The 14,934-nt window shown below is 39.7% G+C and overlaps 1 protein-coding gene across 2 annotated transcripts; it reads right to left on the bottom strand.

Annotated features, from left to right (window-relative positions):
* Nucleotides 1-965: 965 nt before the first annotated feature.
* Nucleotides 966-13,837, bottom strand: BZW1 (basic leucine zipper and W2 domains 1). Of its 2 annotated transcripts, XM_045559788.1 has the most exons (12): nucleotides 13,395-13,837; nucleotides 12,131-12,204; nucleotides 10,484-10,660; nucleotides 9,238-9,332; nucleotides 8,370-8,435; nucleotides 7,308-7,443; nucleotides 6,454-6,563; nucleotides 6,163-6,333; nucleotides 5,663-5,809; nucleotides 4,668-4,806; nucleotides 3,077-3,199; nucleotides 966-2,640 (listed from the first exon to the last, which is right to left on the bottom strand). In XM_045559788.1, the coding sequence occupies exons 2-12, from the start codon at nucleotides 12,192-12,194 to the stop codon at nucleotides 2,609-2,611; spliced, it is 1,260 nt and encodes a 419-aa protein (XP_045415744.1). In that variant the 5' UTR covers nucleotides 12,195-12,204; nucleotides 13,395-13,837; the 3' UTR covers nucleotides 966-2,608. The 2 variants fall into 2 exon arrangements, with proteins under 2 accessions (XP_045415744.1, XP_045415745.1); XM_045559789.1 differs by lacking the exons at nucleotides 9,238-9,332; nucleotides 12,131-12,204; nucleotides 13,395-13,837 and having other exon boundaries at nucleotides 10,478-10,561.
* Between the last annotated feature and the right edge of the window lie 1,097 nt (nucleotides 13,838-14,934).

Here is a 14,934-nt window from a genome sequence, read left to right on the forward strand (position 1 = left end):
CTCAATGGGGGTGATACTGCTCCCAAGCAGGACCAAAAAATAACCTTCACTTTTTTCATATATAAAGCACAGATGTAGCACATACACAGCATATCTATGATACTAAAATGTATTGGGGGTACTATTAGGAAAAAAGCATTAAAAAGGTTTCTAGGCTGGGTGTTGATAATGGAGAAAAGCTTTAAAAAACTGAATCAGAACTAATCTCTTGGTCACATGCACTTCCTCTCACTATCAAAACTATGCTGTACCAAAATATCCTGTGGCATTTTTGGTAACTGCAGTTTTTATAAGAACAGAATAATGAATACCTCTAGAACAATACTCCCAGAGTATGATTAAGAAACTTATGATCAGCTCTAAAAACACATTTATAGTTTCCAAGAGGAGACATCCTTAGATACTGACACCAAGTTAGGAAAATCAATTAACATTTATCCAATCATGATAAAAAGTACAATTTAACATCTATATTAAGAATTACATATCTGAGGCCATAGGCTTGCACTGGCAGCTGAGTTCTAAAACTAACACTTAAGATTCAAAATGAAAATCTACAGTCTTTTTATAAAGCGTTCCTTTTCTTTGCACTATACTGTCACAGGTTGACTGATCCATTTACTGTAATATTGTAGTAAGTAAACACTACTGTCATTATGAAGAAAAAAACTATGATCAAAGATCAGAATGTAGTTCTGGAAGACCATACACTCTTTCACTATACACAGTATATAATAAAACAGCACATTTTGTATGGCAGTAACATGCAACGACTTGGTTATAGAAATGTTAATGTAGTTTCAGCTATATCATAATTCTGTGTAAGTGTTTACAGTTTGGGAGTTATGAAAGGAGTAATTATTATTTAATGCTATACAGTAAAGACATCCCAACACACAACATACAATCCAACTAGGTTTTAACATGGAATTTACCAAAAAAAAAAAAGACTGATCTATACAGCCTAAGTGTAAGGATGGACTTTATTTTAAAAAAAAGTCTTTCAAGGACTACAAATTACAAAGTAAAAGCAGATCACTACATAGAAATCTAGTGAATACATTTTGCCTGTGCACGAAAACTTTTATCAAAGTTATTCATTTAACAAATTCACCCCATTCACAATGTTATCAGTTATAATGCTCTTTTTTAAAGGTTACTATACCTTTATTTCAAATTATATTACACGTTATTCCCTCAAGATGAACTTTTAAACACCAAACTCTTGGCTCATAAGAATGGCACCTTCAAAAGGGGCAATTTCCACTAAGTTTCTGGTAGCATTATTCCAGGCTAGTTTCTCTCACCAATTAAAAAACCTTCAAAATGTTCACTTTTAACACAAAGTCTTTCCATCAAAAAATCTGACTACATTTTTTCCTCTCTAATGTCTACATACATAGATGGGTAGCAGCAAGAAAAGGAAGATGAAAATTGAAAGGCAGCAATTAAAATAAATGGATCAATTGTATAGGAGAAGTATTTGGCTCATGGCAATTAAAAAATGGCATCTAGGGTATATGTTAATAGCCAGATGCTTGAGTTATTACTGAGTATTTTAAGAGAATGAAGCTAGTCCGGTATGACCAAGTAGGAATATGTAATTATCATTGCACTTCATTCTTTATAAATTCTCTAAGCCAACAGGAAATCTAAGTTACAGCTAGATTCCCAATTAGAACATGCTGACTCAACACTTTCAACAATTTTTACAGGGTTTATACATACACCTGTCATTTCCTTTGCTCCAATTTCTTTATGAGTCCTTTCCTATCAATCTAAGCATATTCTGAACATAAAATATTTTAAATGATAAGACTTTTCCAGGTACATTTGAAAATGGTTGTATTAAAAGAATACTCATTTTCTCTGCCTGGAAATATACAAATTGAATACAGAAGTTTCTCAATAGGAAAAAGCTCAATGTTCTTTCCACCACCTCTACCACATTTGATTTCTCCAACTTTTGAAGTTTGCTCTCCATGGCTTCACTAAGGATGAAAACCATATCAAACCAATGAGCTTAAGGACATCTGGGGTTAAAAAGGCAAAAAAAAAATGTTAACATGCAAGCAATGGTCTAAATACTTAAGATTCATGTTAATGAATTCAATTACTGTAGATGAGATTTTCATTGATGATTAGGGCTCTGGGCATACCAAATTATCACACAAACCATTGCCTTTTGAGACTTTGGATACTTTTACAGTTTAATTTGCAAACAGAATTTTTATAACAAATTATTTTTAACCAAATCATATCTTGAAAACTGTTTATAGAAAACCCAGGGAATAAAGTGAACTGTTCATTGTGGAAGGCCTTAAATTACATTATTACAGTAGAAAATACAGGAGGTAGAAGATAACTGAAAAAACTAATGCAACATTAGATTCAAATCTATAGCTCCTGCAGCTACTTAAAACATGGTTTTAGAAACTAAACCCAACATTTCCAGTAACCATAGAAACAGTTAAAATAAAATTTGCCATGAAAGCCCTTATATCATGCTTGATATAGGGAGGTAGGAAGATGTAAGAACCAGGACACATGAGACATGACATTTTATCTACAACTCCTGTTTGCTTTACTGAGGGTGTAGTTTCAAAATTCAGTCACCTTCTTCACCTTCAGACTCAGATTCTAGAAAAGGGGAAAAATGTAGTCAAGCATTATATATCAGAAGGTAAAAGTTCTCACTTATAACTTCAAAGCTTTTTCTCATAAGAAATCTTTATTAATAATATCTTAGATGAGAGGGATAATTCAAAAGCATTCATTTATAAATCTCAAAATTCATAAATTTGAAATATTCTCAAAATTTTCAATTCCTCTTCTAAGAATCTTTAGTATTACAGCAGAGCCATAAATATACTATAATGATTAAAGTCCAGTTTTCTCCACTTGCCTTAAATCAAACAACTATTTGCTGTCTGTCATAAGTGAACAAAAAACTGTATTCTAGGTATAAAGTGGCATCAGAATGAAAGAAGGAAGCACGTGTGGACACACCCTATGGTCACATTAAAATTAGGTTCCAAGCTTTACCAAACCAACCTGCACAAAGAGAGAGACTTACCTTCTTCAGCATTTTTGAGCCACTCTACAAACTTTTTCATTTGCTCAAGGAAGACACTTTTCCCCTTTGCAACATGTGCATCTTTATACCACTTCAGAATGGGCTCTTCACTCAGGACTTCAGCTATAAAGAATAATTATTACATTAGAGGAGTTTTAACATATTTTTCTACTTCAGGCAAAGTCAGAATCACCTTAGGTGCAAATGCCTGGTTGGCAAACAAGACCCTATTGAAAAGTTAGGTAAAAACAACTATTTTTCATGTCTGTACGATAAACCTATATTCAAACACTGGTTTCTTCAACAATCAATTTCAAGAAATACAGAAAAGATGAAATGGGAACCCTATATTAAGAGACATTTATCAACTTGTTGCCAATGTACCAAACTACAACAAACTGGGGGAAAAAACCTCATGAAACCAGTGATTTTTCTGAACTGAAGGCAATTTTGCCTCTCAGGGGACATTCTTAGTTGTCATACTGGGGAGAGGTGCTACTGGCAACTACTGCATAGAGGTGAGGGATGCTGTTATACACTATAATGCACAAGATAGTCACTTACAAAGAAGAGTTAACAGAGTTAACTGGCCCAAAACGTTAGTAATGCCGAGGTTGAGAAACCTGTATTAAACAATCAGGAATACTTAGTAGAAAATTTGCTAATATTTTAAAGTGTAAAAATGTTGGTTTTATTAAAAAGAAAAAACTCCTTATACTTTATAGATTACAGATCCACATTGAGAAATGTTAAGAATTCAATGACAATTTCTGGGGTTTGTAAACAATCTGAGCGAGGGGGAGTAAGTGGGGTATAAATGCTCCCAAGAAACCTAATCACACACTGATAATCATCGAAGCATGCGAACTCAGAGTTCATCACCCCGAACCTTCTTGAAAAAAAAAAGTTTTGGGAATCAGGGTAGATTTCTATTCTAAGTTTAGAATATACACACCAACAAAATAATCTACGAAAACTAGGGGTCAGAATACATGTGCACACCTACCATACTCACTGGGATCAAGGCTGGTCTGATTAATGCACAATTTAAAAGTGTTATCACTAACCATAGTAAATTAAATAACTGCAATGGGTTCTCTCCCAACAGAGGTCTTGTCTTTAGTAACCACTTTAGATTAGGTTTCTGAAATTGAGATCACAGAGAAGGGAATGATAACTGAAACAGGGGCTTTTAACCAAAGTGATTTGAATTGGTCTTGACGGACAAGTGAAAGTGAACAGTTAAGATGAAGACAAGCAGGCTTCACACAGGCTGAAACCTACAGAAATATGAAGAGTGTGTCTGGGGAAGGGACCTGGGAATTTGATGTGGCTCCAGTATAGAAAGCAAAACTCGTGAGGCTGAATAATTAAAGCTTTAGATTTTAGATTTTAACTTGTGAATGGGGTTTAGAGATGTTTTGATACCAACGCGCTAAAAAGCAACCAATTTAATCAGGTGACTGTCTTATAACTAGCAGTATTAATAAAATAGTTCAGGAAGGTGATGGTCAGATAATTACTCATTTGTATTTTTGAGTTTTTAAGGATATTTCCTAAATGTATTCACAAAATTCAAAATTTAAATTACCTTTATAAAAAAGCACCACTATTTTCTGGAAGGCTTTCATGAAATGAATGTTGTCATAGCAATACTCCTGAATCTTCAGTAACAGAGTCAGCTCAGACTGACCTTGAGTAGTAAAGGCAGCAAGTAGAGGGCTGTATTGCTTTTAAAGTAAAGGAAGAAAAGATTTAGTCATTGCAAGACCATCCATTAAAAAAATTCCTATAGTACAGAACATAACTCATCTGTTACTATCACTGTGAACTATAAGCTACATACCAGAACTTAAAAACAATACAGTAAAGCAGAAAAGTGTACTAAAGCATCAAAGTCAAATAAGCAATACTGTAGCAAGTACTCCAGGTAACTGTCAAACAGTATTTTAGAGGAAAAAAGAGAACACTCCTATTTCCCAATATTCACTCAAAAGCAAACATTAAATTACAGGCTTGATCAGGCATGGTGGCTCATGCCTGTAATCCTAGCACTCTGGGCGGCCAAGGCGGGTGGATCGCTCAAGGTCAGGAGTTCGAGACCAGCCTCAGCAAGAGTGAGACCCCCATCTCTACTAAAAAAAATAGAAAGAAATTATCTGGCCACCTAAAATATATATAGAAAAAATTAGCCGGGCATGGTGGCGCATGCCTGTAGTCCCAGCTACTCGGGAGGCTGAGGCAGTAGGATCACTTAAGCCCAGGAGTCTGAGGTTGCTGTGAGCTAGGCTGATGCCACAGCGCTCACTCTAGCCAGGGCAACAAAGCGACACTCGGTCTCAAAAAAAAAAAAAAAAAAAAAATTACAGGCTTAAGCTCCTTTTAAATATGTTCTTGTTTTTAACTTGTGAACCAAAGAAAGCCCACTCAGACTTGAAAGTGTTATCAATAATTGATGTTATTTGTTTACTTACTGATGGGTCATCCCCAGGAACCGTGATAAATTATCAGAAAAGTATAGTCATCGTTCACTTATCCCCACTTAAAAGCAGAACAGTTTGTTTTGTCAAAGCATAGTTCTAATACCTTCAAGTGCTTGATGGCTTGCTCTGCTACAAGCTCCTCTTTTTTGTTCCATTCCACGGTGCTCATTACACTTGACCAGACTATTCCAATGACAACTGGTTCTGGGATGTTGTTTTTTTTCATCTCCTCCTTGACATATAAAATGATCTGCGAAAGATTCCAAATTTAGCAACAGAAGTCAGTTTTGATATGTACATACTTCACACATTAAAATCAGACCTTTTACAAAAGCGTAAAAAAAAAAAAAAACAAAAAACAAAACCCTTCCATGCAATTGGCAACAACCACATAAATGGAGACCCTTTAAAACTGGAGGGGGTGTGGAGCCCCAACCTTACATTTCTGGGCATCTGAATAAGCTTATGAAAAAGACTGAGGCAAACTCCCAGTATAACATTCTGTAACTATTAACTCAAACTTGTCCTGGTGAAATACTTTATTAAGTTTCTCAAATGAGTGAAGCTTAGCCATAAAAACATGGTTTAACAAAAGCAGCTCACATCCTTGAATGGATCACCACGGGACATCTGTTCTTGAAGTTCCTTCTGGAGCTCCTTCCGAGCTCCTATGGTTTGCTGATTCCGAACATACTCTGAAAGCTCTTTCAAGCCTGCTTCAGTGAAATACTTTGTGAAGTGTTCAACGCTTTGCTTATTGGCAGGAAAGAGTTCCTGAAAAGAGAATTTAATCCGGTTAAATTGTCTTTAAATCAGATTAAGAAAAACACTTTCTCTTTTCACAGATCTAAAAATATACCTATTGACAAGAATGGGAAGAAAAAAGTTACAAACCATCAGTCTGTTATCCATGCTGACTTTCCGAAGACTTGCAGCTACTGCATTGATATCTTTTTCGTTTATCCATGATTTAAAGAGCTTTACAGCAAAAGCTGCTGAAACCCCTGTAAAAGAAAGGAACTTAACAGAAGTACCTTCCTGGTTTCAATCACTGTACCCCCTCACATCCAACCACACTGAGACTACTCTTTCTCCCCAAACTCATTACTGAGCTTTCCTCTTCCACCATTTACCATTTCTCCAATTTCCCTATTCTACCATTTGCTAGTTGTGCGTTCTTGGCCAAGTTACTAAGTATTTTCTAATATGTTAATTGAGGGTAAAAGTCCCCACATTTGACAGGGCTATTGTGAGAACTAAAGGTAACTTAAAATACTAAGTACGCCAAGTAGTTTAAAAAAAAAAAGTTAGCTTTTAAAAAAAATTACTGTACAGAGTAATTCAATGATTGAAGCCACAATAGGGAACTGATTTTCCTTTTCACCTTGACGTTTTCCCCAATGTCTTCTCCATTAAAGATGTATCCAAGTCTCCCAATTGGCATTAATCTTTCAGGGTTCCCAACAGTGATTCTTATTTTACTTCCATCACATATAATCGCCTTTTGCCTAAACCCTATTTGTTGCATGCCTAAAGAAAACCATTAAACTGGGATGCCAGAAGTATACATTAGGTGTCTTGAATTGAAATTAGCTTATTAAATTTAAGGATGGTTAATAAACTAAGACCATCACACAAATCACATCTATGAATGGTAAACCATGCCCTTTTATCAGTTCACCTTTCATGCTCTTATCCACCTCACTCTTAAGCCAACTACAGACCATCCTTTACTAAAGGTTGATTACCTTCTTTAACCAGATTCTCATTATAAAGGCTATTGAGAATGGATGCATTAAGTGTTCCATTAGCCAGAAGAACGCCAGTCAACATAGCCAGCTTGTTCCTCTCCGACTCCGAAAAACCCTTTAAGAACAGCAGCAGCTGTAAAAGCAAATAGTTAAAGGTTAAAAGAGCAATTGCATTATATTAAGAGAAGTAGTAAGGAATACTGTATTGATTACACTCGTGGGCTCTGGGGCCTTAACCATCCAAGTTTGTATTTCTATTATACTCATTAGCTGAATGATCTCGGGCAAGTTACTTAATCCCTGTGACTCAGTTTCCTCACATGTAAAATGTGGATAATAAAACTTGTCTCACAGGGTTTTAATGAATATTAAGTGAGTTAATATAATTAGAATAGTGCCTGGTATTTGATAAATATTACTATTAATGGTACCAGATTTTCTGTGCATTTGTATATGAAATATCGAAGGCCGGGACTCAAATACCAAGTAGGCTAAATTTCCTGAACAAATTTCACTTTGACTTTTTTAGTCCTCTGCCATTTGTTGGGACACTGAGCTAAGAAACAGTACACAGCAAGTTAGAAATAACATATATATACACACATACACACACATATATATTTTAAGACAGAGTCTCACTCTGTTGCCTTGGGCTAGAGTGCCGTGGCATTAGCCTAGCTCACAGCAACTTCAAACTCTTGGGCTCAAGTGATCCTCCTGCCTCGCCTCCCAAGTAGCTGGGACTACAGGCATGTGCCACCATGCCTGGCTAATTTTTTCTATTTTTAGTAGAGATGGGTTCTTGCTCTTGCTCAGGCTGGTCTCGAACTCCTGAGCTTAAGCGATCCTCCTACCTCAGCCTCCCAGAGTGGCAGGATTACAGGCGTGAGCCACTGTACCTGGCCTAGAAATATTTTAATAAACTAAATGATATACTCCCAAACATTTCAACGACAGCCTATCTAAAATTATCTCAATGTTGTGGCAGAATTAGGATTTAACATTCCCCTTTCTGATCCCTAACTTTTTCTTTTTCACAATGCATATTACTCCTCATACCTTTTTTACTTCATCTTCAAAACCTTTCTCCAGGTATTTGTAGCGCCTGATTAACTTGTTAAAAACCTATGAAGAACATTAAACAAATTCATTAACTTCATATGTGCAAATGTCAGGTTGCTACAAGATCTAGGTCAGGGCCACTGAGATCTTTTCCATAATATTTCTAGAACAGCAAAGACGTGAACCTTCCACTGGATATTACAGCTTACAAGCTGTTTAAACTAGCTTGAGAAGAGTTTTGTCAACTCCCAAATCCTATAATATACCAATGCTATTAACATTTTAATAGCCACCTCTCAGTAGATTTTTATTACTGTATATTAAACAAGGATTTGTTATTGCTCAAATACAACTCATTAATTCATTTGTAGGACATGCACAGAATAAAATCGTAAATACAAGTCTATATTTCCTGATAACAATGTCTAGGTTAGATACATTTAAATTCTTTGCTTACAGTAATACAAACATAACTATGCATGAAACCTTCAAATGAAATCCTGATTAATAAGCTGATCTGCCTACAACTCATTTATCTTTAAAATAATTGTATACAGAATTCTTCAACTATGGAAATCACAACAGGGAACGGATTCTCCTTTCCAGCTTGACATTTTTCTTAAAAAAAGAACTATTTCAGAAGGATAAATAGGGAAGGGAGAGCTAATTTAATCTCTTCTATTTTGTTCTCCTTAACACACCTGAAGTTTTAAATTCATTACACTGTACGAAGAACAACATCCTGAAAACTTAAAATCAAATTCCTTCAACTTTCCACCAGTAAACTTCTAAAAGCAGAATATTCCTTAAACATTAGTTGGATGGACAGCAGCTAACTGAAAAATAATTAGGCAGTTTCATTTACCTGAGCAAACGCTTGCATGGTCTCTAGGTCTTCTTGTGCTGCAAACACGCAGACATCTGTACGCATCATGTCATCTGCCAATGTACCACCTGGGGCTAAGATACATTTTGCAAAAAACTTGCAGTGACTTTCATTTCAAATTGCAATCATTTCTACTTACTTTCTATAAAGACTTCATTATAAAATAAAGTAAAACAATTTATACAGGAATAAACTTAGCACCACCTTAGCAGCCCACTGAAATCCATTGTATTAACCACACAATACAGCCAAATCTGTCAAGTGAAGATGTTTTGATTATTACATGTAACTTTCCGCACAGGAAACAATCCTTCAACCTTCCAAAGAGGCTTTACTATAAAAACCCACAAGTTAGAGACATTATTTTCTTTAGGATATGTTTGAAAATGTCCTTAGTAAATGTTTTTAAAAGATTTTTTTAAAAGCCTTGCTGATAGCAATATTATGAATAGAAAAGAAATCTTTCATTATTTCTTACCATAAACAGGTAATACAATGAAAGAAATACTCATTTGACTAGGCCATTAGAAGGCATGAATTTTGAAGTTCCCAGTTCCACTACCTGAGTAAACTGTGTGACTACATGCCACTTAAGCTTTTTTCTAAGCTTCCCTTCTGCATGTATACGAAAGGACTTCTGACTCCATCACAGCTTGGCTGTGAGGGTCAATACAATATTACTAGAAAATATTTTGAAATACTTATGTTTTACATTCTTTCTTTCAATTGTCTTTAAAATCCAATGTGTATTTTACACCTACAACACATCTCAATTTGGATTGGCCACATACCAAGTACTTAATAGCCACAATGCAGCTACTGTACCGAACGGTGCAGGATTAGAGCTTTCAGGTAGGTAGAAGTATTTCACAGGACAGAACAAGAGGTAAGGATTTCTCCATTAACTGGGAGTGTTCAACCACAAGTTAGGGAAAAAAAAATCACTAACTGGGGATGTTATAGAGACTTTACATATCAGCTAGAGAACAGTCATCCTTAAGGGTTACGGTTCTGTAAGAAGCTAGATAGAGCAAGGCAATCTAACAACTAGGACTTGGGAGGAAAAAAAAATGGAAAAGCCTACATAGCAATAACAGAACAAAATATACCACCACCAAACCACCACCCATTTGATAGGTTTGTCAAATAGTTCATATTCTAGATTATCCATAATCTCTACACATATTTCCCTAAATTATTAAATTCACAAAATCCAGACACTTACCCAGCATTCCACCAGCCACCAGAATGTCAAAGAGTGTTTCTGCATATCGACGGTAATCAAGTTTTGCTCCAGAAGCATCAAGAAATTTAGCTACTGCTTCCAAATCAGTACCAGTTTCAGTTAAGCCTTGAATAATACAGTCTTGAAACTGAGTAGGGTCAAACCTCTCTTTTTCATCTGGGGAGGGAAACCCAAAACATTTAGTTTTAAAAGGTTTTCCAAAATGCCAGAAAACTATTAACTACTGAATAAGTTAACCAAATTCATCACAATTTCATTTTTTTCAGCAGCTAGGAAAAAACAAACACAAGCTAGATTACCCAAGACCTACAATAAGCAAACACATGAGACTAAATGCACATCCTTTAGAAGTTTCCCCTCAGCAAACACAAGGCAGGATGGCCTACTCACAAGAATTGTGTGACTTTTTTCTACTACCTTTTCAAACAAATTTCAGAAGTGAGCAACATGTGCCTCTCTATGCCTGAATTCCCCTACTGTAAAATGGGGATAGGAATAGTATCTACCCCATGAAGTTGTTGTAAATATTAACTAACATTAATAAAACAGAAAGCACTCAGACCAGTGCCCTGCCCACATACGTAGCCTTTACTGAGTTGCTTTCACACTCCATAATAGGGTTTTGATTTCTCCATCTAGGTTAGATGATATCTTAATTTTCACATAGCACTACGGTGACAAACTCCTCTCTGTTCACCTAGGACTTTCCTGGTTTTAGCACTGGAAGTCCTGCGTCCTGGTAACTCCCTCAATCCCAGGAAAATAGGGATGGTTCACCCTACCCAGGACCCCAATCAACAGCTGCCAAGAAGTCATCAATGATCTTCATCTGGAACTGGGGCAATGACAGCTCTCCCTGATGCTAGCAATAATAATAAAGTTACTTGCTATTATTTGTAGAAAGGTAATGCCAGTAATTCACATACTCAGAGGATACAGACACTCCCCTATTACTGCCAAATCGCTCTAGTTTACAACTCCTGCTACTTAAGAAAATTTACTGGCTAAATAAAAATGAATGTGCAAAGACTAGAATCAAATCACACTCTGGTCTCCCCACCACAACTACAAGGGGCCAGACTATGATTAGAGATTATAAGATTCTGTAATATACATCCCAAAGTGTCTGCTACTGAGGGTAGAAAATGAAAAACACAACTTATAACTGGTAGCTGACCCAATTCTCTACTTCCTCAAAACTGTCTGCAAAATAAGGTTAATCTGCACTTCCCAGCAGTAACACTTAAAAGTGTTTTGGGAAAATATTAAGCTTAATACAAAAATATACCTGAGACTAGATCTTACTTAGCTTTGTAACACCAGCACAGTGCCTGGCTACAACTCAATAATCACTTAAGTACCCACTAATACAAAAAGGTAGTTAATGTAATTCTAATACTTTTCCCACTAAATCTGTATTTCAAAAGACATTACAATGTGAATGTTATTCCATAATTCACCTCCACGAGTAAAGTCTGATTTTTCTTTGAAAAATCTTCACAAAATTTGGGTGACAGAATCAGGAGCTGTCTTTTTATCAATTAACCTTTTTGTTCAAGCATAAGCTTAAATGGATACAAAAGATTCTGGAGGTGTAAAGACAGACATTAACACATAAATGTTTACCTCTTTTTCTGGTTTTAAAACGCTGGCCTGATAGCGTTGGCTTTTGCTGCTTTTGATTATTCATAAAAGACACCCTAGGAAAAGAAAAATAAAGCCTTATTATCAGTGTCTTTACACTCATTTTGAAAACAAAGCATCAAACCGTAGTCTAGTCACATATACATCAAATGGAACACACTTTCAGCTTGACAATATATCTGGTGCAGATACAAAGAATTACCTTCACTTGAACTAAATGTAACACCAAAAATGTTCATTTCTCCCTACAAGAAACTCTTGAGAGAAGTGAACTACACTTTTAAATGACTTTAGGGTGCCACAGTGATTGGTGGTAAATCACCCATCATAACATAACCGGTCTCTTCCACATTCCTCTTTAAACTCGCCTGCATCTTCCACTACTTCTAAGCACCACAGAATGCAGTCTACCACCACGGTCAGGAGGTATCCAAAACGTGTATGTTAATTCTAAGACACTGTCAAGAGGTGAATCACTTCTTCTGGGGAGACCGGTTATGAGCAACACCACCCTACCCCAAGTCGTGCCCGTGACCGCAGCGGCCGCTTGCACCACTCCAGCCTGCAAAATTAGTCCGGGGCAAGCCCAGCCTCCTCTGCCCATACCCTACAGTCCGAGCCTCCTCCAGAGCACGTGTCTCCCAATCCACACCCTTCCGATGCCTCCCGCACGAGCGACAGATCACCCGCTCTCCGCCCAGGGCCCCTTGGCCCCAGCGGGGCGCCGTAGGGGTCCGAAGCCCCTTCTCCACTGACCCTGTAGCCTGTGGTGGCGGCCGCCGCAACGAGCGGACCACGGGCGCCGAGGCGCTTCGCGCCGGGGCCCCCGCCGCCCCGTACATCCGCCCGCCCTCCAGAGCAAGCAGCGGCGGAGGAGGCGGCCGCAGTGGTGGTGGCGGCTCCTCCGCCCCGCCCGCCGGAACCCCCCACGCGTACATCACCTAACAGAGGCCGCGGAGGCTTTGTTACCCAGGCCGGGCAGCGCCCAGAGGGGGCTCGCTGCGGTCACTGCCTTCTGCGCCGCGACGCGCACCCGGACCCCACTTCCCGACCCCGGCAGCCCCTCGGCCTCCCCGCTGGAGCCGCAGCCCCGGCCTTGCCGTCCAGGCCCCGGATCCGGCCAGGGCTCATGTGGCGGCCTCCGCTCGGGCCCACCCGAGCTCCCCGCACCGGGCCTGCCGCCTCCCTGCCCAGCGTCGACGGGCCGCAACGGCAGCCCGGGACCAGGCGGGGCGCCGGGCCTCACCGAATTTAAGGCGAAGAGAAAAGAGCCAGAAATCCCCGATGTGGCGGCAACTGCGGCGGTCTCTCCTCTGCGACCGGAACTAACGCGGGGAGGAGAAGGAGGAGGGCAGAGGTGCCACCTCCGCCCCGCTGCTCTCCTATCGCGAGATTTCTTCTCCGTGCACCGCCCCGCGCCCCTCCTTGAGCGCGGCCTGGAGCCTCCGCCTTTTCCATTCCTTTGGGGCTGAGGGTGGGAAAGTAGGAAAAAGGAGGAAGGAGGCCTTTCGAGGCTTCTTGTCACATTATTGGGTTCGAGATTGCCGGACGCTTGTCCTAGACTAACCTCTCTTTTCTCCCAGCGGCGCCCCATCCGACCTCTTTACACATGGAGGGATTGGAAGAACGAGGCTGCCCCCGCCAGCATCGCAGTTGGACGCGTCCCCCCCAAGTCCCTCCCCCTACCCCCTCCTCGTCCCTCCCCCTACCCCCTCCTCCGGCGCTGGAAATCGGAGGGAGGGCCGGGGGCGTCCGGGTGCTGCGTGGGCGGAGGCCGAGGGCGGGCCCAGGGGCTCGGCTTGGGTATAGGAAGCCACACCTCGTCTGCACCCCGGCCGAGGTTGGCGGAACTCTCTCGAGCGAAGTCCGTAGCAGGGCGACGTTGCCCTGCGGTGCTGGCTGGGTGGGGTCGTCCACTGCTTCTCTTAGGAGAGAGGGGTACCCTCGCAAAGGGTTAAGCCGGGGAAATTCTGCCCCCCAACTGCGGCCGCCACGCCTTGCAGTGGTCTCCGTCGTTGTCACCTAAGTGTGGTGGCCGTGGGGACTTGGAGAGCATAGGGAATCCCGTGGAGGACTTGTTAACACATTGCTAGGCCCCACTCGCAGAGTTTCTGATTCCGTAGGTCTGGTGTGGGTCCCAAGAATGTGCCTTTCCAAGAGGTTCTCTGTGATGCTGCTGCTGGTCGAGGGACCACTTTGAGAACCACTCAATTAGAGGGTATATCATCAGGGAGCTGGGGGACGATCAGATAACACAGTGTGTATGAAAAGCACTGTGGACGTTACAAAACTGCAAATAAAGATGCACAGCGGCTCCGGCGTGCAGCCCCATGTTTGTATTCGTTGTACCTTAGTTTGCTTCTCTCCATCAACTTCCTCACTCTCCTATTGGAGAAACCCTGTGTCTAAAATCACCCTCCCTGGAATCTGCTTCTCTCCCTTATCAAAATCCTTAATAGTAGACTTCTTTTCCTTAGCTATCTGACCTCCCTCCTCTCTAACTTGATGGGAAATTACTTTCCCACCTTGCTTTCCTGAAATTATTGCCAGATCTAGTGAGTCCTTTCAATCTTCACCCTCCTTGCCTCTTCTGAGAATTTGGATTGCTCCAACTATCCTGGTTACTCTCACAGTATTTGCTGACACCTTTTCTGTACTTACACCTTTTCTTAATAGTTTCTTTCATAGCAATGTCATACGTTCCCAGGGATTTGACATTTACTCCATTTAAAAGAGTTCCAAATGCATCTATTGAGTCATTAAACAAATATTGGTTAAATCCATGC

This window comes from Lemur catta, chromosome 8 (genome assembly GCF_020740605.2).
Source record: "Lemur catta isolate mLemCat1 chromosome 8, mLemCat1.pri, whole genome shotgun sequence".
Taxonomy (NCBI): domain Eukaryota; kingdom Metazoa; phylum Chordata; class Mammalia; order Primates; family Lemuridae; genus Lemur; species Lemur catta.

Excerpts from the sequence above, each read along its gene's own strand:
- BZW1 (XM_045559788.1), bottom strand. The coding sequence starts at position 12,194 with ATGAATAATCAAAAGCAGCAAAAGCCAACGCTATCAGGCCAGCGTTTT. Across the intron at positions 6,564-7,307 it reads TGAGAATCTGGTTAAAGAAG|GGGTTTCAGCAGCTTTTGCT; the intron begins GTAATCAACCTT and ends TTTCTTTTACAG. Across the intron at positions 3,200-4,667 it reads AGTGGTGCTTTTTTATAAAG|CTGAAGTCCTGAGTGAAGAG; the intron begins GTAATTTAAATT and ends TATTCTTTATAG.